Genomic DNA, 24,022 nt, shown 5'->3' on the forward strand with positions numbered 1-24,022 from the left:
TTATGTCTGTGCTATTTCTCTCAGTAAGGCAGTTGAAAGCTTGGCCCAGGGTGGTGATGCTGAAGTGCAGCATGGGAAGGAGGCACAAAAGAAGATGCAAGAGATGGAGGAAATGCTGACTGGCAGAATAAACCTTCTGGAAGAGGTGAGTGACCACAGCTGAAGGAATAATAAGGAATCACTGCTGTCTCTGTACTGTTATCTGAAATTTGATGGTCAGCATATATTTTCATAATGTCCTTTTTCATTCCTCACTATCTGTGAGGAATATCTTGAGACAGTTTATTCCTGTATTTATTGTTGAGCTCTGGTTACTTTACAGGGATATTGTAGTGTAAAGGGAAGGGACCCACAAGGATGATTGAAGTCCATTTAAGTGAGTTCCTTCAAGGAGCAGAAAAGAGGAATTTGCATGACCTCTTATTCATTTTAGTGGAACTGGGGTTTCTGAAAGCATTCTTTGTGCTGTTGAACTGGTAGAGGAGTCCTTAAATTGCTTCCTTTATCCCAAATCAGGCAGTCAGGCTGGTGTTTTCCAGATCTGATAGGTTGAAGAGCAGATTTTCTGATCTCATGGTGATGGGGTATTTTCTGTAGCCCAAAGGTGGTGTTGGCCTCTGACATTAATTTTATTCTGCTTATGAATTCAGACCCTGCAGTGTGGTTTTAGTCACAGGTTTACACAGCACCATGTAATTATACAGATCTAGGGAGTGCTAACAAAGATTAATTTCCTTCAGAGTTCTTGATTGACAGGTGAATGTTGGCAAAACAGCTTTTCTGGAGAGGGGTTGAGTGGGGAGGTTCAGGGGTGAAGGAGCTTTTCCTCTCCCTCCCCCAAAAAGATGCTTTTTAGTTTAGATGTGAAGGCAAGGGGGGAATGGCTTGTTAGGCTACAAGGAGGCTTTTATTTCATAAATTGGGTGAGCACAGCAGGGAAGCTTGCAATGTGAAAATGAAGATCTGAATCAAATTTGATGTAGTATATGGCAAGTTGTTTTGTGTGTCTTTTTTTTGGTGTTCTCCATCTCTGTGAGTTGGGTCACCCAGAGGGAGTTGACTGAAATCTCTGGCTGTTATCTCCATTTCTTTTGCTGTTCAAGAGAAAAATGTCTGGTTCATACTTTATCAGTTCCTGCAAAATATTATAAATGATGTTGGAGAGAGTTCCAATTAGCTACAGTGAGCTTGGGAATATTAATTTTATTGAACAAAAAAGTCCTTCTTTAACCTCTTTCATTTAAGTGTAGCTATTTATTATGATAGTGGGAGGACAGTGGGACAAAACCATTTTATAATTGCTAAATCTAAAACCATAGCATAGGGGCCCTTTTGTTTCTAGTTCTGCTATCAGTTAGGGTATTTTTTATTTCTTTGAAACAAATTTCCTTTCTTTCTGTACTGCAGAAAGTGGATTAATCTTAAAAATGCAGACACAGAGTTCAGAAGCATTTACAAAGAACTTGAAATACTTGGTAAAAGTTCCTAAATTAAACTTCCTGACATATGTTGGGTAGAAGAAACTTCAGTATGTGAAAAAATTCATGAGCATTTAGTTCTTAGAGGCATCAAGATTGTGTGTTTTCATTTCAGAATCTTAAAGCTGCCCAAGAAGAGGTGGCAAAAGTCCTTGCAATGGCAGAGAAGGAGAAAGCTCTGAGAATTGCTGCTGAGCAGAAACTTGCTTCAATTATCAATGCCCCTGCCAAGGATGTGGACAAGGTTACAGAAGCTGAGAAAGACAGGTCAGAAGTGTTGCCAGTAATGTTTCTGCCTGCTGGAATTCTTTATTGTTCAAGTGGGAAGAGTCAGCACAGCTTTGGCTTTGATTAGGTTGGTCTTGCCCTTGGGTACAGGAGAGTTGCTGGCCACCCATGGAGTGAATGGCAACACAGCAACCAGTTCAGTGCTCTGTGGAGCAAAGTCATCTTTAAAAGTTCCCTGAAAGCCTGAAAGGGTCAGGATGTGTGAAACATAAGCTCATAGGTCAGGTTGGTAGATTTAATGGGAAGAGAAACACTGTTAGAAATACAATCCAGGCTACAGAACACAAGGAATCAGTGATGGCATCTTATCCTGCAAAGTTTTCATGTGTAACACTCAAGTCTGCCAAAAAACATCATTATTGTTCTTGGAATACTGGGAGTGTGAAGATGTGTATTGAGAGAAGACAACATCACTGACCTGACTTGTTTTTAGTATGGTTTTTTGGGTTTTTTTTTTTGTTTCTGTGAAATGAGAACCACTTAGATACAAATTTAGATGAAACTGGCTTCTGGAGAGACACTTGCTGAAGGCACATAAGGATGTGGTGTGTGGGCTAAGAAAGGAAATAGATTAATAAGGTTTTTGTGTGTGCTGTAAAGGACAATGTAAGTAAAATATAGAAACTTAACTGTTGATATTTGAAGTGGTATTGGAGGAAAATAAGAATGAGCACTTTGCAAATAGCTCAACCCTGTTTGCTTATGGTAAAGTTACAGCCCATTTTCAGGTGTGCCAGGGTTATGAAAGTCCTTCCTTAAGTTCTACAAGTATTGTCTTGAGTCCTCATTTAGGAGAGTTGTGTGCAAGATTCACTGCAATGACTGGAGAATTGGTGGTAGATGGTGCAAGATTAATACTTTAAATCTTGTCATTTTAGACTTATAGAGCAACTGAATCTGTCACTGAAAAGTAAAGAAGCTCTAATTCAACACCTTGAGAAGGAAAAGTCTCAGAGTGGATCTTCTGATGGGAACTTGCCAGCAGAAAAAATCAGAGAACTTACCATTGCCTTGAGGCTTGAAAAGGATAGTGAGATAGAGGTGAGGACACTGCCTGATGAATTATGTTATAAATCTCATGGGGGGTAGGATTTTAAAGGTTTTATGCATGACTCTATGTAAGTGACATCAGCCAATTTTTTAAAATATTATTTCCTCCTCCATTTTCCAGTTCCTTACCATTCATGGGTTGTGCTTGGCTTGGTGGGCAGTATTCATCCTTATTTATCCATTCCCTCAGTGAGAGGTTGTGTTTCCCACTGACTTGATGCCTGTGGAATAGACAGAGTGCAGTTGCTTTACAGAGGTATATATTAGAGAAATCCTAGATGTTAATAGATCCCTCACTGGATGACATAACTGCTATAAAAGTTAAGAATGTGCCTTGAGAATTTGTTCTTGGGAAGTGTCTCTGCTGTTATGGGCTGAAAAAAAAGCTGTGGTAAGGGAGATGGACATAAAAACCTCTCATGAAATAAAGTGCAGGTTTGCCCTTTAGCTTACAAAAGGTACAAGCATCAGTCTTCTATTTCACTTGGCTCATAAATAGGAAGACAGAGATCCTGAAAGCTGGAATGTAGAAACAGGGCCAGAGGCTTTTTGTCTTCTTTTTTTTTCCTATTGGTTATTCAAAGACAAAATTAAAGCTGGCAGAATTAAGAAAGTTAATTATGGAGGCTGTCAAGCATCTGAGATTTTTTCTTCCCTTTTGTTTTGAAACTTAATATTGCTCAGCTCAGTACAGAGACACATTTTTTGTCTATGTCAAGAGACTTTTATGATTGCATTGATTAGAGGCAGTAAAAGTTTGCAGTTCTGGGTGATCTTGCAATTAAATCTGTGCCAGGAAAGCCTCCCCTGGTTTCACAAGAGTATTTGTGTGTCAAGGTGAAAACTGCATCATCTTTAATCATTTCACAGAAGGTGGACAGAGTGCATATGATCATTTGGGGGGCAGTATTGGAGGAAAAAATCTGATGAATACCTTTGCACAACTCTGGTTTTATGTATGATTACTTTTCTAAAACAAATAATTCTGTCACCTCCCCAGGGAAAAGTGCTAATTAAAATCTCTCTTGATAAAAGCATCTTGCTGACAAAGATAAATGTCACATACAAATGCACCTCTATTAACTCAGCAAGTGCAGTTGTTCTGTCTCATGCATAGAAGAACATGTTTTGAGGGTTTTTGTTCTATTTTCTTTTTTTTTCTTCTTAGTTTTGACTGGCTTATTTCATGCCCAGGGTTTTTAAGCTCATTTTGCTTCACTTTAAGGCTTAATGAGTGTATTTGTGTTGAGAATGAATGAAAAGGGGCCATAACAACTGTTTTGTTCTTGTAGGCTCTTAGAATGGAGCTTAAAAATGAGAGAAATTCCTTTGAAAAAAAAATTCAGGTAAGTTCCAGTTTTGCTCCTGTTTCCTTGACCCCTTTCAGTGTGCTCCCTCTGTTCTCCTTTCATAGGCACAGGAGGCCTTGACTCCAAGGGAAGCAGAGCAGGTCCTCTGTTAAATTCTCTTTTATATGGGATGACAGGAGGACCCCTCCTGTTTTTGAAGCAATTTTCAGTAAAGCTGATAGACACACTCATCAAATATTGAAGCTGATGCTCGTGGCCTGCTCCCTTCTTATACAATACTCCAGGCACTTCTTTAAGATGCTGCCTCTCATTTTGGGAACTGTATTTTATGTTGCTAATCTGACTAATAACCTCCAAGAACTCTGAGGGAGTGTACTTATTAATGTGCAGTTACAGTGTCTCTTAGTGGGAAGTTAATGCAACTTTCACATAATCTAATTTAGTCACTGCAAGAAGAGCTGCAAGAGAGAGAAAATGAGCTTGCTGTGGAAAAGAAGAATGGTTTGAAAAGGGATAAAACTATCCAAGGACTAACTGTTGCCTTAAAAGCAAAGGAAAAAGAGGTGAGGGTCATTATGATCTTGCTGGTTTGTTGAAGTGCCACAGAGGGAGGGAGGGTGTTGTGTGTGTGTGGCAGGTCTGATCTCACTGGAACCATGAGGAGGCTTTGAGTGGGTCCCTGTCACTGCTGTCACCTCTCCAAGCAGCTCTGCTTGTCTGCAGTTTGGGCTCTTGGACTGAAGGAGAGAGGAAGAGGAGAAAGTATCAGTTAAGTATCTTCCTCCCTTAAGAGGCTGAAAGAAAAATGTTTTCAGCTGCATACTGATTTTTATCAGCTCTGAGCACCATTTAGAAGATCTGAGGGGTATTTTATGTTGTTGAGTAAGTGGAGCTGTCAAAGGCAGCTAAAATGAGAGAGGTCAACATCAGCTGAAATTCAGATTGTGTGGAAGAGTGGCAAATACTTCACTTGAGTGATAGGCAGTCTAGTGAGTGTATAAGAGCAAGAATTTCTTTATATAAAATTTACTATGATGTATTTGGTGTTCTTGTAAGTGTTTTGTGTAGTTGGATGAATGTTTAATGAGATGGGGTAGAAATTACTGCATTGCCATCCCTTGGAAATAACTTTTCCTACATAGTATTCATTTCACTTTATTTAAAGAATGAGGAGCTGGCTTCTGAAATTGAAGAGTTAAATGCTTCATTGGCTAAGGCAAGAGAGGCAACTCACAAGGCACATGTCCAAAAATTCAAGGTAAGAACAAGCAATTTGTTGTGATTTCCCCTTCCTGCTCCTTCCTTCTCTGTAAATCCACACAGCAGGCAGTGCTTGCTGTCTTCGAAAGCAGAGGAATGGAAATCTGTTTAAAATGTTGTTTTAAAGTTCTTAGTGTTTATTACTTTGAAAAAAAATCCTAAATAAAATTATTTGAACAATAGAATGTTAAAATAACTTACCTTGTTTCTCCTTCTTGTTTTTTGGATTTTTTATAAATCTAAACAAATTGAGAATCTTTAAGGGAGAAACATGTAATAGCAGAGTAATTTAAAAATAAAGACACAACTATCTGGGGAGCTGAGGTTTTCTTGAGCTTTTTTCCCAAAATTATGGTGCCAGCACAGGCTTCCTATTAGAGTTGAACTGGGTGCGAGACACCTGCTTGGATTTATTTATATGTGAATAAACGTGAAACCACTTTTATTTATAAAACACCGGAATGTTATTTGTGAAAATGTGAATTAGTAATGCTTTTTGTGTGTGTGTGTGTGTGAAGGAGAAAAGGGACTTGATGATTTTTTTAGAAAAGTTCTGAGTTTAAGAAGTGTGCAACTGATCCCTGCTGCCCACAGAGCCCACGCTGCAGAGTGAGTCCTGCTCCTCATCACTCTGCTCCTTAGCTCCAGCCCTGAGCTGAAGGCAGCTCTCTGTGAGTAAAAGGTGCTGCAGAGCCCTCTGCTCCTGTCACCTCTGCTCTGCTCCAGGGCCACTTGTAGCAGTGTGTGGTTGAGCACAAAATAGATCTGTGCCAAGGGGAAGGGTGCAGTCACCGTCCCAGAAATGTGCAGCTGTGGCACTTGGGGATGTGGGTTGGTGCTGAGCACGGTGCTGGTGCTGGGCTGGCAGCTGGACTCCATCCTAAAGGTCTTTTCTAATCTTAATTCTGTGATTCCATGAAAGACTCAGTAACTTCCTGCCCTAGTCCAGATTGGAACTGGACTCTAGTCCAGAAATAGTTGGATGTAATTAAAGCTCTGTGAATCAATAATACTGCCATGACCTTGTCTGCACTGTGGGCTCCTTTGCATGTCACCCTTTGTCTCGTTCTTTGTCACTTGAAACTTCCTCAGCCTGCCCTGAGGAAGTTTTGTTACATCACTAGAGGAAGTTTTTAGTGTTACACTTTCCTTGTTCTGTCGTTTCACTGTTTCTTTGCCCCCCAGTTCTGATAACACTGGGAAGAGGAGCAGGGCTGTGGGATGCAATGGTGGCAAAGACTCCCAGGCTCCAGAAAACCCCTTCTGGAGGCTGAATGCTGTTGTGTGTTTCAGGGTGCTGCAGATTACCAGGCTCTGCTGATGGAGAAGGAGACTCTGCTGGCAGAGCTGCGCTCAGAGAACCTCACCAAGGACGCTGAGAACTGCAGGCTGCAGAGGATCATTAAAGTCACTGGGCAGGAGCTGAGTGATCTGAATTTGGAAAGAGAGAAAATGGAGAAGGAGCTGGATGAAGCACAGCTGCAGAAGAGCAGAAGTGACAAAACCATTAATGTTATTATCACGTTTTTCCTTTATTTCCTAAAGTCTAGAAATCATTCAGTGCTTTAGCAGGTCCTTTTCTAACTAAATTAGGTTTTTAATTTAAATAACTTTTGGGAAGGAAATGCCTGACACTGTCTAATGCTGTGTGTGAAGATTGAGGAAAATTCTGGCCCATAATCTGCACAGAATAATATTTTAAATATAATTTTGATAGTTAGGTCCTAGGGAAAAAAACCATTAACCTTTAGAAATGGTAACTGGTTACTGTTGGTCCAGTTTTTCTGATGGGAGAATCTGAACATCAGGATGATGTATGTTTACATTTCTGCCATATTTTTCCTGTTGCATGTCTATAGATTATCTTAAATTTCACTACTTAAACTTTCTTCTAATTGTGACCTGGAGTCAAACCTCAGCCTGCTCTCTGCTCTTCTAGCAGGGTTACTTAAAGGCTGTATATTAAATAACTTCTGCTTGTAAAAGACCCAAAGCACAGGATTAATTGATCACAGTTTAACATAAAAATGAGGTGCTGTTCATTAATTCTGCTGCTTCATATTCTCTTGAGGGTTTTTACCTTGCTGTGGGCATTCAGATGAGCTCTCCTGCTCCCAGCACTCACAGCTGATGCTGTGAGTGAATGACCAAGCAAAGTGAATGACCAAGTTTCTCCTTTTCTTCATTTGGAAAAAGGATGCACCTTCTGCTGAGGCTGTGACACAAACCACTTCTCACCTGAATGCTCTGTCATGTGGATTTTGTTAAAGTCTTCTCACCATTGCTTCCACGAGGGCAGCATTTGCATAATGGGCAGAGTCCTGCTTGCATCCACAGTCTGATCCTCCTCAGTTAGGGATTAGTCTCCTGCTCTATTAAATTACATAAAAGATTTAATGAGCCTGTCTTTATTCACTAGATGTTTTGGTTCCATTATTAAATAAGGACCTTAATAAAGCAGGGAGACGTGGAAATTGCTGCTCCTGCACTATTCCTATAAACCAGCAGAGGGGTCTCTTTACCTACAAATAAATGAAGTTCCTCTCCCCCTCCTACTCCCAATTTAAGGCATTTTTGTTTGATTGTCAACTGTGGTTTGGCTGCCATCACAAAATCTCTATCTTTGGTGTGCTTTGAGATTTCTTTGGGGCGTTGATGTTAAGGAGAGCGAGAACAGATCGCTGCTGTCAGTAAAACAGCCACAAAGAACATTTATTGATTTGAAGTATTTTATATTTAACTGTCTTCTCTATTCAGATTTTTTTTTCATCTTTCAGGGCAGCTAGAATATAACTGTACAGGAAAGACAGGAAAAATAGGACTGAGGAGGGAGTTGCTAGGGGATTTGAAGTTAGCTGGATTACAGAAGCCCTGTTTGACTCCATTATGTCCAAGTTTTTCATGTAAAGATGAGCTCCTTGGGGAAAAGCATTCCTGCCAAAAGATGAGCAGTCTTATAAAAATTATATCCCTAACCTATTTCCTACTCCTTGCAGAACAGCTGCTTCAATTTCAGAGCTGCAAGTACATTGGATAGAACCACATTGCCTGTGAAGTGTTGCCCATTAAGTAGTAGATATGTGGGAGTTAAACAATATGCTGTGAGATTTTGCTCTTTGACAAATAGGAGACTGCTTCAGTGATCTGCTGCAAACTTTTTATGAGACAGCCTTAAAAACTCAGTTCTATTTATGCTCCAAGATGCCTATTCATCAGTGTTTCTATTTTGTTGGAATAAAGTTAGCAAAAAAGTGTATAAACTGTAGAAAATGCCCTCAATTTCTGTAATGAACTGCTGCCCTAGCTCTTCACTCATTCACAGGGAAATTTGCAGTGACTTCCCATATACTGTAATTGAGTGTAGCAGGTAATGCTACATTTTTGCATATATTCATTAAAAAACCCAAACACCCCAACAAACAACCCCCCCTAAAATGTATTTCATGGCCTGCTGTAAACCCAGTTTGTCTGGACATGAATTGGGCATTTCTGTTCTGGAGGGGAAGAAGGTGAAACTCCAGCAAGTGAGATTGTTACATGTGAGCTGATCATCCCCATCACAGACTTGGTCCAATTTTAGCAGTTTCTTGGATTAATGGGTTTAGATATTCTTGAACCATGTTCCAGCCTTAGGGTGGGCAACTTTAAAAGGTATCTGAAAGAGCTTTTAAAGCTCTTTCTGTTCTGTCCTTTCTAAAAGCTGTTGTTAAGCATCACTATCAAGATGCTGTTAAACATCACTTAAAGCTCTTTGGAACAAGAAACTTTGGACTTTTATTTTTACACACTGTTGGTGAGGAATGAACATCTCATCCTTGATGTTGTTCATGGCTATCATGGTGCTGTGCCTGTAACAGGGGTGGAATGCTTCTTCCTTGAGAAGTTTGTTCAAATTTACATGACTAAACACTTCACATTCTCTCTCCAGGCCTAAATGTAGACAGTTCAAGTGTATTTACTAGATATTCATATTTGATCAGTTGGTTGGGGAAATGCATAATAACTCATTAGGCAGAATTTATTATTTAGTCTTCCTAGCTGTAGTTTAGCCTGAGAGGAAGGTTTTGGAGCTTCACAACTTAATTATTCACCAAACTGGTTTTCATCTGACAAGGAGGGGGAGGCATCTGCTCCAGCCTTCTATATTAGAGTGTTTCACATTCATTTTTCTTAGTTCAGCTATCATTAATCATAGGAAAGTCTCTTGGGGAAAAGGTTGGCAGAGAGAATTGCAAAGTTTATGCTCTGAGAGCTGTAGGTACTATATTACCCTTGCAAGTCAATGTATAGAAAGCAATAGATTTTCTCCCAGACAATTTGAGTGGTCAATGAGTTCAAGCAACCCGCTACAGTGATGGATAGTTTGGTGTGTTACACAATTCCAGCTCATGCAAAGAAGGTAATTTTCAGTCTCACCTTTAGCTTGCCTTGGGAAGGATTTAGGGAGTTCTGAGGGCAGAAATAGGAGAGGCAAAGTTATGTGCAAATTGGAAATTTCACACAGGCTGTTCTACTTTTTCCACAATTACATCCCTTGTCAGTCCAGCTCTTCCCATAAACCTGCCCATTACTGAGTTCTGCTGTTTTAGGGCAGAAATCTGGTTTCTGCACCTGACAGGTGCTGTGCACCAGGAGGACTGAGATAACAGGTGGAGTACAGTTGTTACAGCAGCATCTTTCTAACTCTGCATGTCTGTCATCTTCAAGCTGCTTCTGCTTTTCACTAAGAGTCACAGTGTTGGTCACTTGAAGTTGCAGGCCAGATGAAAAGTCCCCTGAAGTTTAATTACAGGTAATGTGTCAGTTCAAGCCACTCAGTAACATGATAGTATAAAAATAACATTTAAAAAAGCCAAGGAGTGACCTTTGCAGCTCAGGGAATGTGATAACACTGCTGTTGATCCTTTGCTTCCAATTCCAGTGCTGTGTGGGAATAGCTTTAATGTGACCCACTTGAAGAGTTCCACAACTTGGAGCCAAAAGCCTTTGCAATTATCAGAGCTTCCCACTGCAGTTTGTATTTATAGGCAGCAGTTAGGGAAAAACAGGAACATATTGGAGAGTTTGGGTATCTAGACAAAACTTGGACCTGATTCTGCTGTTCTTCAGTTTTCTTAGTCAAGCAAGTAGTTCTTTTGCTCCTGAAAAAAAACCAGTTTGTAGAACTGAGGGTCAGGGTGTAATCATTCTTTGAATAACATTTGAGGGGGTTTTGGGAGCTGTTAGGTGTTTCTTAGCTGAAACCTGGAGATGAAGCTAAAATGAAGTAAGTAAACCAAAAGGCTTTGTAAATGACATTTTGCATTTAATGTGCAAAATAAACAGAAATAAAACAGTGAAGTAATAAAGGGATGTTAAGGATTTGATGTGAACCTGCATGAAGCAAGGTAATTAAGTCAAGAAAAGGACATAAACCAGTTTTTAAAGAGACTACAATTAAAATGTCACTAGTGCTATTTCTTTGGACTTAGAATAAGAAACAACTATTAAATTTTAAATCCCAATGGAGGTAAAAATAAAGTTTATAAGTGACTACCATATGTGCAAACTATTTAAAGGGCTCATGCTACTTCACAAATGGGCCCTTTTGGGGAATAAGTAGCAAACATTTATTTGAAGATGTAGGCTGTGTTACCTGGTTCTTTGGGTCTGAACAGAAGTTTAGATAGTATAAAGTCTCCTGCAAGTTTTAATTGTTTAATTTTAGGTAACAGCTCCTGTGTTTCAAGTTTCTACCTCTCTTTCTTCCACACAATCTGTGCAGTAGAGGAAAAGTTTATAAAATTAGGCTGGAGTCTATGCAAGCTTTGCCTCCTTCAGTTGACAGTGTTGAAATTCCCCAACCAACCAGCAAAAATGTTGGAAGTGACACAAAACAGTGGTGGTGGGAGAGAAGGTGGAGGGACAGAGAAGCCACCTTGGAAATTTTCCTACTGCCCTGTGCCCTTAAATATTTTCCACTCTAACTATGAGCTGACTGTAAATCCCATGCTGATAATCTCATATATTCACAGAGATGTAATGATTGTCCTGGTGCCTAGCAGAGTGTCAGGAACAGGAATTGTTTGATGTTACTTCTTGGCACCCAAGGCTTTGTCAGGTGGCCAGACTTTGAAAGCCCATGGAAAGCTGGATTGGGACAGATCAGTGGGGCTGCAGAGCAGAGCTGGGGTTGTGGTTGGTGCAGCCCAGGAGCTGCTGCTCTTCCATTGCAGCATTTCAATCTGGTCCTAACAGATCTCAGAGCCCTTGGGACTTGCTGCTGTGTAGAAGCTGTTGAAAGAGGTTGCTCCTGTGCTTTAGGAGCAGAATGTCCACATTCCTCTGCTGGGAAGCTGAGATGTGGAGGTAATACAGCTAATCTTGGAGCTGCAGGAAGTAATTAACAGAGCCAGAGCCAAGATCAAGTTCTGTTCATCCCTTCTGATCATGAGCTTGACCTGGTTGGTCATTTGAAGTTTGTGTTCTTGTCAAAAGGAAAAAGTTTTAATGTTTCTGACCTTTTGTTTGATGCCAAAGTAACCAATGTGCAACAATTTTCATGGTGCGATGAGAAAAAAGGCAAATGACAAAATGAATCACCTGTAAGCAATTTTCTCCTATTTCTAGCCAGAGAGTAAATTGACTCAGAAGTGAATGTTCATTCTGACAACATCTATGTGCATAATATTCCCAACAGCCTTGGAGACCAGCCATTTTGTATGAAAAGCATTTAAACAACAACCTAGATTTATGGAAGAAAATACTGACATCTTATTTGAAAGTTGTTCTTTCTTTAATTGTTTTCATTTATGCCAAGAGAAAGTGGCTTCAGTACATTCCTCAGTGACAGTGTGGGTTGTTAGTCTTAAACTTTCTTTAAAGTTGATTTGCTGCATATTCAGTTTCTTTTTTTTTTTGTAGGACCTTAGAAATCAGCTAGAGAAATTACATGGTGAAATGACTGAGAAAGAAAAAGCAGTTGAACACCATTACAATATTCTTTTGAGTGAAAGCAATCAGAAGCTGCAGAGCCAAGAACTTGTTATAAGGCAGCTGACAGACAGTGTCAATCACAAGGATCTGCTGCTTCAGGTAGGTAGACTTGCTCTGAAATGAAAAATGGAAAGTTATCATTTGATTTTGTGTGGGGAATTATTACAAAATCACGTTTGTAGTTGGAGTTATTGTTGATTTTGAAGATAATCCTTCACTTCTCATAATACTGTATTTGCAGAACAGACCTGTAATTACAGAGTGTGTGACATTCACCAGGATTTCTTGTTAGGGTTTTGTGAAGCGTGTGGACAGAGGGGGAAGAAAGCTTTACTAATACTTATGTAGGATTGTCACTGTTGTAAAAGCTCTGAAGTGATCATGATTTTCAGTTTATTGTGCACAAAGTGGAAATTGATGAATAGATACTGAAATATTTTATCTTCTTTTCTGGGGGCCTCAAATATCCTCTATGAGAAGGTTCCTGCCTGAATGGTAACAGGGCCCTGCTCAGTTTGCACAGAGTAAAAAAGGTGGTAATGGTATTCAGCCAGCAATGCAGAGAGGAGTTGCTCTGTACCTGGAGACAAAGGTGCATGCCTTGACTTAGTTTTTTAATACTGAAAAGGTTGCATAGGTGGGGGAAGCTTCTTTGTATCTTTTGGTTTTGCTTCTGGTGTCTTAAATTGAGCTCTTTTTGCAAGGTGTGTAAATAACATGTTCCAGGTCATCCTTGAATATTCTTCTGAGTTTTGTTAGGTTTTGTATTTTGCAGTTTCAAATTAGAGTAAATTTTGTAAAACTGCCTGTTTTCTTTTGTTAGAGACTTGATGGAACAGTTAAAGAAAAGGATGCAGAGCTGCAGGAGCTCCAGAATAAGTGCAAGAACCTTTTAAGAGCTAATGAAGAACTTGAACTGAAAAATGAGGGCTTGGTGGAGGAGAAATGTGCTGCCCAGACTCAACAGTCAATTATCAAGATAGTCAGAGAGCTGGAGGTGAGTTTTGCATAACTGATCATTTGCAGGTAAGTACCTGAACTTCAAATGGAAGAGAATTTTGACTTTGGCTTCAAGGCTGTGGACTGATATATCTTGTAATTCACCATGTTCGTGCTCTGATGAATTTATATGGCATCACTAAATTCCCTACTTTCAGATGTTTTGCCTGCTATAAAGAGGTAGGGTTTTTTGGTGGTTAGGGCAGACATAATTCACTGAGTGGGAGGATATCTGCATTTCTGGAGAGAGGTGCAGAGAGGAGTTTGTGTAATTTGGATAGATAAGGGGAAAGATTGCACAGAGCTGGTGCCCACAGGAGATAAATGGAATGTGAGGATAAATACAGGTAGGAGTGAAAACATGTCCAGGGTAAGAAGAAAACTACTTTAAAGCAAAGAAGAATTTGTACAGCAATATGTATATTAAAAAAGGATGAGCAATATATGCCCATTACTTTATTTGATGCCATGAATTGAAAAGATTTGTACCTGAAGTGAGAGGTCAAAATTCAAAATTTTAGTTTTAGAAGTACTTCCTTCTCTCTTTACCCTCCATTCTGCTCTAGCAAAAAGAAATCAGGTACTGTTAAATTTTTGAATCACTGCCTGACTCCATCAGTGCATCATGGTGTACAGATTATTGAACAAATGAGCTGCTTTTGAAGATACATTTCCTGTCTCTTTTTGTGTTGTTTGCAGCCTGGTGTGTCAAGGTTTCTAAAAGCATCAGGCAAGGGTAAAATAATTAGACTGGTACACAGTAATGGTGGAGAAAGCTTTTTCATTTCTTTGATAATGTGTCAGTCATTAACGAGACTTTCTCAAGGAAGTTCAAAATAGAAGGAGCCAATGGCAAAGGGAACATAAATGCAGTGTTTGGGTCACATTCTGAACAGTCTGGTGATGAGATGATGAATGTGATGGGCACTATAATTAACCATGGGAGAGACAAGAACATGTGGAGTCCTGGATGTGTGACCAGCTCAGAGAAAAGGAGCTGCAGCCCTGTTTGCCTGGGCAGCAGTGAAGGTTTATCCCAGTACGTGTGAATGTGCAGGCACAGAAAATGGTCTGGGAAAGGCTGGGGGGAAATTCCACTTCTGCACAACAAACTGCAGTGCATGCACCTAACTTCTGTCACAAAGGGACCTAGGATGGAAAATCACAGGGAATTAATGGAAATCAAACAGTGACTTGCCTGTGTACCCCTCCCTCTGTTCAGGTGGGTAACCAGGGCAGGAGCAGTGCAGGAAATCACCCAGACCCACCTTCTAATCACAGCCCATTCTCTGCTCTGTGCACTCAGTGACTGAACAATAGCTAATCACAGCCCATTGTCCTCCCAGCTCAACCTCTGTGTCACCTATCTCCTGCAAGGACCCACTTGGGCATATTAATCACGGTTTTTGGACACAGATTAGCCAGAGCTCTGCTCTCATTGGCTGCCTGGCACTCTACGATGGCTTTGCTGTGCTGCACTGACTCTCAACAAACCCACAGCTGGATCCTCCCCACGAGAGGGCACAGAAACCAGGTTCTTCAGCCTCAGCGAGCTTTTAAAGTTGAAGAAATTGATTGGAGAGATGCAGAACTTTTCTCTCTTTTGGCAGATCTTTGTATTTTATTTTAATGTAATGATAAATTTTAAAGCAACCAACACTCAGAGCTCTGCCTTGGCCAGGCCAGGAAAGATAAATTACAGGTTCTAATTTTGGAGTTTGGATTTTTGAGCCACTGTCATGGTCTAGAGAGAGTGAGTGAGGGCATTGATAATTAGGGGAGTCTGGCAACTTCTGACTCAGGGATCTCTGAAGTCTGAGTTAAATGTGTTTTACAGACAAGGAATTTAGAAATTGGAAGAAATGACCAAATTCTAGTGATGGATGAATGGATGGATCAGTGAGGAGGTATAGCTAATATCCTTCCCCATTTATCCTTTAACCTTCAGAGATTTTGAAATGATCCTGAGGGCTGTTGGAAGCACGAGAACATTCAGTGAGGTAACCAGAGATTCTTGTGACGTTGCCAATAATTTATTTATTGGGGGGGGTATAAACCTTTTACTTTCATTGCTTACAATCTACGGAACCTTTAATGAAAATAAGTTTTCCACCACTGCTGCTTAGGAATAGTATTTCAGACTTAAATACAGACTTTAATATATTAGATTGCCTCCTTTCACGGGAATATAAATCCTTCACTGCAATATGGTCCTGGATGTCTTGCAACTATCTCCTCTAACACATTTTCCCTCACACCATGTGTCAAGAGGTTTAATGTTTCATTAACTCCCACAGCATTACAGTCTATTTAAGTTACAGAGCTGCCTTATGTTTTGTGTACCGTCGGGGAGTTGATTGAAATAATTCACTCCTACACGTTATTTAGAAATGACAGTAATAATGTACAAAAAAAAAAAGGATGTTCATGCTGCATCTCCTCATCCTTATTATTCATGAAAGATTCTGAAAAAAATCAGGAACACTTCCTCGTGATTTTGCTAACCTTTACCTAGGTAGTTGAATTTAGAATTTAATAATTTGTGTATAGCCTGTGACATTTGGAATTAAGAAACAGCTCATGTCTCCTGTTGGGCAGAAAGAGTTGGGAGGATTTCATGAGGTTACTGAGATTTTGGTACAAATGGAGAACCCAACATGTGAATCCTAAAAGGAACAGGGTTTGTGTGTGGCACTGCTTTGTTCATGCAGCAGCCATTCCTTCCCTCATTTGTGCTCACTAACTCTGCACAATGACAGTGCTCTGCCAGGCTTCAGAAAGAGCTTTAATTAGGATAGAATTCTGCAGTGTCTTCAGTAATAATTGCAAGGTTTAGATCAGACATATGGAAGAGTTCACTAGAACTTTTAACAGACTGTGAAACAACTAAATTAAGTAAAAAGATTAATTTTTTTTCTGTTGCTTTCTACGTCATTGGTCAGTGTTTGTGATCAAACTTTTCCAACTTAAATTACAACCCATGTATTTCTTGCTTAATGTCTGTTCTTGAAAGGCTGAGATTCCAGCACGTTGATAAGACTCCTTAATTTAGGCTGCAAGATGTACTTTTAAACTTTTTTTTTTCATGAGATTATTTTATTACTGGCCTCTGGATCACCCACCTCCATCTGTTTTTGTGTTTCTCCATGCTCAGTCAGCAGCTTTGCTGGGAGCTCTTCCTCTGCTCATCTAGATAATAAATTAGATGTGAAGCTCAGGATTTTTCACTTTAATACAGAATAGTATTTAATGTCTAAATTGCACTAGAACCTGGAAATGTCTCTTAGATGCAGCCTTTAGGTACTGTTAAATTTTGGAATCACTGCCTGACTCCATCAGTGCATCCTGGTGGACAGATCATTGAACAAATGAGCTGCTTTTGAAGGTACATTTCCTGTCTCTTTTTGTGTTGTCTGCAGCCTGGTGCATCAAGGTTTCTAAAAGCATCAGGCAAGGGTAAAATAATTAGACTGGTACACAGTAATGGTGGAGAAAGCTTTTTCATTTCTTTACTAATGAGACTTTCTCAAGGAAGATGATGGCAGCTGGACATGGAGCACCTGTCCAAAGGCAAGGTCACTTCTTCAAAGACTCTGGAGCATCAGTGGTAGGAGCTGCAGCAGGACCTGCCAGGCAGGTTCCCTTAACTGGAGTCACCTGAGCACAGCTTGATTACACTTGCAAAATATTATTTAACATACTTGCTGGCATATTGTGAAGTAAGAGTGTAAATAATTAAAAGTAAACACGGGTTGTCCTTGCTTTTGTGCTGTTTACTTTGCAGAACACTGAATTGTTCAAATTAGCAGTCTTTGCATCTTTAGTGTGAACTAACGAGATTCTGTTGTAGCTGAATTTTTTGTGGTTGCAATTTCCTCCTTAGGAATTGCAGTTGGAATGATAACAGCTGCTGAAAACTCCTGGGTGTAGGTTTCTTCCTTGTTAATGATCTGTTCACTAATGATTTAGTATCTCTTAAGAGTTCCCTTAGCTGAAATTCTCCCTTAGCCGTGGCACCTTTTTTGTTCCTCCTTTCAGTTTTCAGTCAAAATAGAAAATAGAGAGAACCAAAAATTCTTTAACAGAGGCAGAATTTGTGCCCGATATTAATACATCTAAATTTGCTATAATATCCCAGTTATTTTCTCTTTGGAAATGACTGATATCTTAGATACTTTTACATAGTAAGTGCAAGAAAATACTCCATTAAATAGCTGCATTTTTTACTTCCTGCTGAAAAAATGACACTCTGGTTGTTTTGGAGTGAAAAAGTCTGGGGAAATTAGAGGATCCTTACTGAGAATGTACCATAAGAGTTTATGTTTATTCTTATAATAATATTATCATCCTTTCTGTGAGCAAGACTGTAGATAAACCATTTTCTTTTCTTCACACGAGTGAAGCAGCAGCTTGTAGTGTGCAGAAAACTGACTTATGCAGTGTCTGATATGTTCATCCTTTATTTGGGGCTCAATATAATCCTTCTTGTTCAGAGTGGGAACAGAATTTGCTGGATCTTCTCACCCCAAAAAAGCCAATTTTATCCAGAACACAAAGAGGACTTGTTCTAAAATGTGTGCTTGGAGCTTTGGCTTGTTTGCTCCCCTTGCCCTCCTCTGGGGTAGCTGCCTGCCAGGTTGTTCCTGTTGTGGGAACTTTGGGAGTGAGGATGCTTTTGTTGGGGATGGGGGAAACTCCTGAGGCTGTGAGAGAAATGCTGGAGCACTGTTGAGGTGTGTGATTCACTCATGGTGGGTACACAGGGAAACACCCTTTGCCTCCCTCAATAACAGCTGGATTTAAGGGCAGTGAATGGTTCTCAGATCCATGCTGGTGATCCTGTTCAGAAAATTGGGATTTCAGCTGCTTCCACAAGTGCTTCAGGACACAAGCACACACATGGGCACAGACATGAAAATCACGTTGTAAACACAGGATGTTCTTCTTTTGATTTAGGAAAATAAAGAAGCTGAATATGAGAGGCTGATCCTTGCTTTAAGGAAAGAACAGAATATTTATTCTACTCTAGTGAAGACCTTCAAGGAGTCAGATAGGTAAGTGCTTCTGCTTTGGGGGATAATCTGAACTCAAAGGGCAAAAGTCAGAAGTTGTAAAAAAATGTGCAGCTTTACTGGAGATTAGTTTGTTCTGGCCAGTTGTTTATAAGCTCTCTGTAGTAGTCTCTAAAGAGAAATATTTATGTAAGTGAGTTTCTATTATCTAAATTACTTAAAATGTTTCTGAAAATGTTTCTTTTTAGATTGGAATCTCAAATGAGCCCTGTTTCCATTTAGGCACCAAAGTAAGCAGCCGGATTTTCCATACTTAAATCTTGTGTTTTGGCATCTGTTGTAAAACCAAATTGCAGTGAACTTTTGGGCACTGGACAATTTGCCATTTTTTTACTCCTAAAATACAGATAATGCTTATCTTAAAAGTGACTCTGTGAGAATTTTGATGAGAATATAAATATGCAAGATTTGGGAGAAGGTTAAACAAAACAGAGTAATTGAAGTTTGCATAGTACGTTTTCAGTGCAAAGCATTGAAAAGGGTGGCAGGAGCAAGTGGTTTTTAACCTTTTAAAATCAAAGAACCCAACAATTCAGAAAGAAATCTGCAGCCTACTCTCTATCTTGTTATTGCTTGGCAGTTGAAGAGGAGATGTTATGATAAAGAAAATTCTTAGTCTGTAGACAAATGAAATTGAAATGTTTTATAAATAATTTACTGCTATAATTGCAAATTTCTTAATGAAGTATTTAAAACATTTGAGTGCCAGCTCCTGAAAGCAATGGCTTATACCTGCCAGCTCTGGGGGAATGTTTATTTATATTTTGCAGTTATTTTATAGACCACTATAGTTTGGAAACCATAAAGAGAAGTAGCACTAGACTAGATGAGATCTGTGTGTGAGTTAAACACTTAGCAGCAATGCCAGCTTGTGCTTGGCCACAGCTCAGGACCTGCTTTAGATACTAGAAAAAATAATGAAAAATAATGCTAGCAGTCAGCTGATGGAGATAATTTCTGATTTCATATGAAGAGAGGGACCTGGCAGTGACTCCTGCTGTGTGGGCAAGGAGAGGCTCCACATTCTGTACAGCAATGGCAGCAAAGCTCTGAAACTGGCTGTTCTAGAATGCCTTTCAAATAAGCAAACCCAGAACTGCAGGTGTAATCACTGGGCTTTTGCAATGAGCTTCTGTGGGATCAGGATCATCAGTCCTGATCCCTGAGGTGGGATTTTGAGTGCTGTGTCCAGTTCTGGGCCCCTCAGGTTGGGAAGGACGTTGAGATGAGCGTGTCCAGAGGAGGCAACGAGGCTGGAGAGGGGCTGGGAACACAAACCCTGTGAGGAACCCCTGAGGGAGCTGGGGGTGCTCAGCCTGGAGAAAAGGAGACTCAGGGGTGCCCTTATCTCTCTCTATACCTTCCTGAAGGGAGGTTGTAATCAGCTGGGGCTGGGCTCTTTCTCCAGGCAGCACTGGCAGAACCAGAGGACGCAGCCTCAAGCTGTGCCAAGGAAATATAGGTTGGATATTAGGAATAAGTTTTTCACTGAAAGGGTGATAAAGTTCTGGAATGGCTGCTCAGGGAGGTGGTGGAGTCACCATCCCTGGGTGTGTTTAACAAAGCCTGGATGTGGCATTTGTGCCAGGGTTGAGTTGAGGTGTCAGGGAACAGGTTGGACTTGATGATCTTGAAGGTCTCTTCCAACCTGGGAATTCTGTGATTCTGTGATTTTGGAGTGCATGGAGCAGTCACTGCCTGTTGTGCCCCAACAGCAGAGGATGCACAATGAGCTAGGGCTTGGAGCTGCTCTTATTCCTCCATCTCCCAGTTCTGGGGGCTGGAACATGCTGGAAACTTCATCAAGGCTTGAATCCCAAACTTCTGGGGAATGGGTAAAGAAGCCCTGCAGATACACAGATGAGGAAGCTGGGTTTAATTGCCATCAGCAGTGACATGGATTTTGGGCAAACATCTGTTTTCTTGCTGACATCTTCTTTTAGGCAATATTTATTTTAAGCAACCTGGGTGGTTATTTTTCAAAATGAGTTACTGGATGTCAGGACCAAGACATTCCTTCTCTCTCCAAGAGGGGAATCAGGGCTTGTTCTTATAAAACCTTTAACTCATGGAAAGGAGAAAATGTGCTTACCTGGCTTCTAGTCACGTGCTGGTTTGGTTTTACTCTTAATCTTTTTTTGCTGAGCATTTAAGAGAGCTCTCACTTCAAAGAAGCTCTTGTATGAGGAAGAATTGTTTAAAGCAGTAGTTCCTTGTGCAGGAACCCCTGACAACAGCACACTTGTCAGGAGACAGACTGAGAGGCTTTTCATACATGTAGCTTTTTAATTGATGTGCATCTGCAATACTCTGTTATTCTCATGCAAGTGTGATGTGCTCTGTGTTCCTGTACAGTCTCCCATCAGGTGGATTGAATTTTTTTTTAAAGATCCCTGAATTCTCTGTCATTTAGTGCAGTGGCTTGGAAATTCTACAGCAGCTTAATTTATCTTAAAACACTAAGTGAAGTAAATGCAAAAATAAATAATACAAAGAGTTCTGTAACAGCCTCTTATTTATTTTTTATTAAATCAAATTTATTTCATTTTATTACAATTTCAGGTTGGTTTATTTTCAGCACTTAAAATATTTTTACAGATTGATCAGAACTGCCTTGTTGGTGTAGTTGAAGGGAAGATGTAGCAAGGGGCAGCTGATGCTGGAGAGCTTCAGTAGCAAAGTTGCTTTAAAAATTAATTCACCTCGACAAATTATAAATTCTAAGTTTGGACATTTATGCCCCATTGTGGTAACTGAGACAGTTGAGACAATTTAGAACTCAAGGGGTCTTTTTACAGACTGTGGATAAATGAAGAAATAAAACAGTTAGTTGTGTCTGGGTCCTATTTTCATGGAACAGGATCTTTTGATATTTTCCCTAAGTGCAGGATTAGATTATCTGGTGGAGCTCTGTGGCAAGGGAACAAAGTTTCCATGGTCACCACATAATGGAATACACAAAGCCATCAGCATTATGTGATAATGATATTTCTCTGGCACAGTTTTTAGAAGATAGTAATTTAGATTTTCCTTAAAAAGAACTGCTCAGAAAGAGGCTGGTAGAAGAGTTCTGTCATGGGGAAGCTGATTTAGGCAGCAGAGCCCAAAAGAGCAGGAAAATGCTGTGTATGTAAACATTTAATCTCCTCTTTCTGTGTAGGGATTTGTTTGTGCTTATGCATCAGAATGATGGAAGTGTGGGATGAAATCCAGCCATGGGGAATGGGGAATGGCTGCAAGCCTGAGTGGAGAAAAACCCAGTGTGCACCGAAATGTTTTGAATTGAATCTGAAGAGATTTATTTGTCCCTTTTTGTCCCAGTATAAATAGCTTGCAAGTGGAACTGAACAACATTTTCATGTTGAGAAAACAACTGGAAGAAGATGTTTTAGGTAACAGGAATCTCCAGAAGATTTTACAAGATCAGATTAAGGACATGAAAAACCACAAAGGTTTGTATCCATGGCCAGCTCAACCCTCCTCTAGCACAAAAGAAAAGTGGTTTTATTACAGTCAGTTTGCTGGCATGAAGAAAAAATATTTGAGAGTAAAAAAGGTGTGAAAATATTTCTTTTTGAAAGATGCAAAAAGATTTCTTTTTGACTTTCTATACAGATGATTTGGTGGATTTGTAACAGAATGCCTTGGAGCAATCAGGGCACATACAGAGGGAGACTTTCTCTCTTTCCATGCAGCAAATGTTAGAAATTCCATGACAGTTCTACTGCAGGGATCATTTCATGCTGCCTGCAGCTTTGTACCCACAGAATTTACTGTTTTCCACAAAAATCAGAGATTCCTGCCTTGCAATCACATGGTGGCCATGGGATCACTTTCTGACCATGGGGTGTAATCACTTCCCAAAGAGTTTGTGGCTCAGGGACTGCTAACCTCCTCCTAAGAGAAGTATTCCCTGAGAAAGAAAAAAATACCTAGAAGTTTTGTTACTTAGTAATTCAGAAAAAGTAGAGCTTTTAAATATAGCTTAGCTTCTGGCTTTTTTGCTGTATGTCTTGGGAGGTGTTTTTAGCATATTCTTAGATATAGAAAAGAATAATATAAGTGGGTATCATTAAATAGTTTACTGCATATGTACAAGATGTTTCTGTTTTATCCCATAGGGGATATATAAATAACAGTAAAGCCTGTTCACTTCCCCTTTCAACTTAGATTTTCAATTTTAGCATCACTTGACAGCTCTGATAAGTGACAAAAGGTAAACTTCAGCTGTTTCAGAGTTTCCAACCTCAAAAGCCCAGAGATAATCAACAACCAGGGTGGGCCAAAGGATCTTGTGAATGCTCCAGGGTTCTCAGGAGCTGTTGTGCTGAGGGTGAGGCTGGTGGGAGTAAAGGCTGGAAAATCAGTAATGATTTGTGACTTTTGGGTCCTTGCAGCAGCCACGGGATCGGTATCAGAACTGGGAGTAGGATTTGAAGGATTTGCATCTCTCTTCTTTGTCCTATTTGTCCTATGCTTTCTCCCTATCTAATGAGATTTATTTCTAGAATTGACTGTCATTTATATTGTAAATAAACAGGTGTTTATTGAAACATAAATAATTCCTGCAGTTATAGAGGCAGTGAATAAGTAACTATTTTCAATCCAATTACTGCATTCTTTTGACCCAAAAGCAAAATAAGTTCATTAGTTTTGTCTAACCTGGCATTTTTCCTTGAGACCTTGTTAAACTACAGTTAAAATAGAATAACTATTCATGCCTAACTTATCCTTCCTAAAAATGATTTCTAATTGTAATGCTAAATATGTAAATTATAATTCAGAATTACATTCACAACTCGTGCTGATAACCACAGAAAATACAGCCACAGAAAATGCAGCAAGTCTGTGTGACAGAAACACAAAGAAATATGAGGACAAATTTTTTTCAATTAAACAGAAAGCTTATTTTGGGAATGAAACATTCTAAGTGGCCTCCCACAGACTTACTGGAAGGTTCTTATTGGAAATGTCCTGTGCATTCTGTGCTGTGTTTTCCTGCAAATGGAATTTCTGAAATAACATCTGTCCTTGGCTATTTTGGCAGATGAAACTCTATCTTTCTGTGGAGATCAAACATCTTATATGAGTATCTGTTTAGGAGAACAAGACCATTTAAGCCTTCAGATAGACCATCTGTCTCTGGAAGAACTTAAGAAAAAGGTATTGATCTTTTTCATTATTTACTGTTCCTAATGGCTTAATTCTGCTTTGTTTCTAGTTTCTGTGTCTCTCACAGAAACATTTATTTAGGTGCAGTTGGGTAGTTCTGAAAGGATTTGGAGCTCCCATCTCTGTGGTTTGGGGCCCACCTTTTATGAACTACTCAGACTTTGTTACACCCATGGGCTTCAGAACCAGCTGAAAGCTGAGGGATTTCCTGCCAGGGTTTTGTGCTCTTGGACACCTGGACTCAAGGTTTTGACTCAATACAAGTTTCAGACTTCATCTACATCATCTCCAAAGAAAGGTTTTGCCTTGAGCATCCCACAATGTGTATTTCATGTACCTTTATTAATGATGGAGGTGGTGGTGTCTATATACTGTATAGCACACTCCACCCCAGGATTTGCAAATCTTTTGGTAAATA

The 24,022-nt window shown here is 39.8% G+C and overlaps 1 protein-coding gene across 5 annotated transcripts in view; it reads left to right on the forward strand.

Moving 5' to 3' along the window:
• Positions 1-24,022, forward strand: part of CDK5RAP2 (CDK5 regulatory subunit associated protein 2) — a 71,338-nt gene that overhangs the window by 6,154 nt on the left and 41,162 nt on the right. For all 5 annotated transcript variants that reach the window (XM_071453613.1, XM_071453614.1, XM_071453611.1 and 2 more), the window contains exons 6-17: positions 25-145; positions 1,594-1,745; positions 2,645-2,807; positions 4,109-4,162; positions 4,570-4,689; positions 5,292-5,384; positions 6,680-6,898; positions 12,290-12,460; positions 13,185-13,358; positions 18,317-18,414; positions 21,754-21,884; positions 23,480-23,595. In XM_071453613.1, coding sequence (XP_071309714.1) covers positions 25-145; positions 1,594-1,745; positions 2,645-2,807; positions 4,109-4,162; positions 4,570-4,689; positions 5,292-5,384; positions 6,680-6,898; positions 12,290-12,460; positions 13,185-13,358; positions 18,317-18,414; positions 21,754-21,884; positions 23,480-23,595 — 1,612 coding nt within the window. The remainder of the gene's footprint in view (positions 1-24; positions 146-1,593; positions 1,746-2,644; positions 2,808-4,108; positions 4,163-4,569; positions 4,690-5,291; positions 5,385-6,679; positions 6,899-12,289; positions 12,461-13,184; positions 13,359-18,316; positions 18,415-21,753; positions 21,885-23,479; positions 23,596-24,022) is intronic.

The sequence above is a fragment of the Agelaius tricolor genome, unplaced genomic scaffold, assembly GCF_023055355.1.
Source record: "Agelaius tricolor isolate 1412-34295 unplaced genomic scaffold, bAgeTri1.0.p SCAF_37, whole genome shotgun sequence".
NCBI lineage: Eukaryota > Metazoa > Chordata > Aves > Passeriformes > Icteridae > Agelaius > Agelaius tricolor.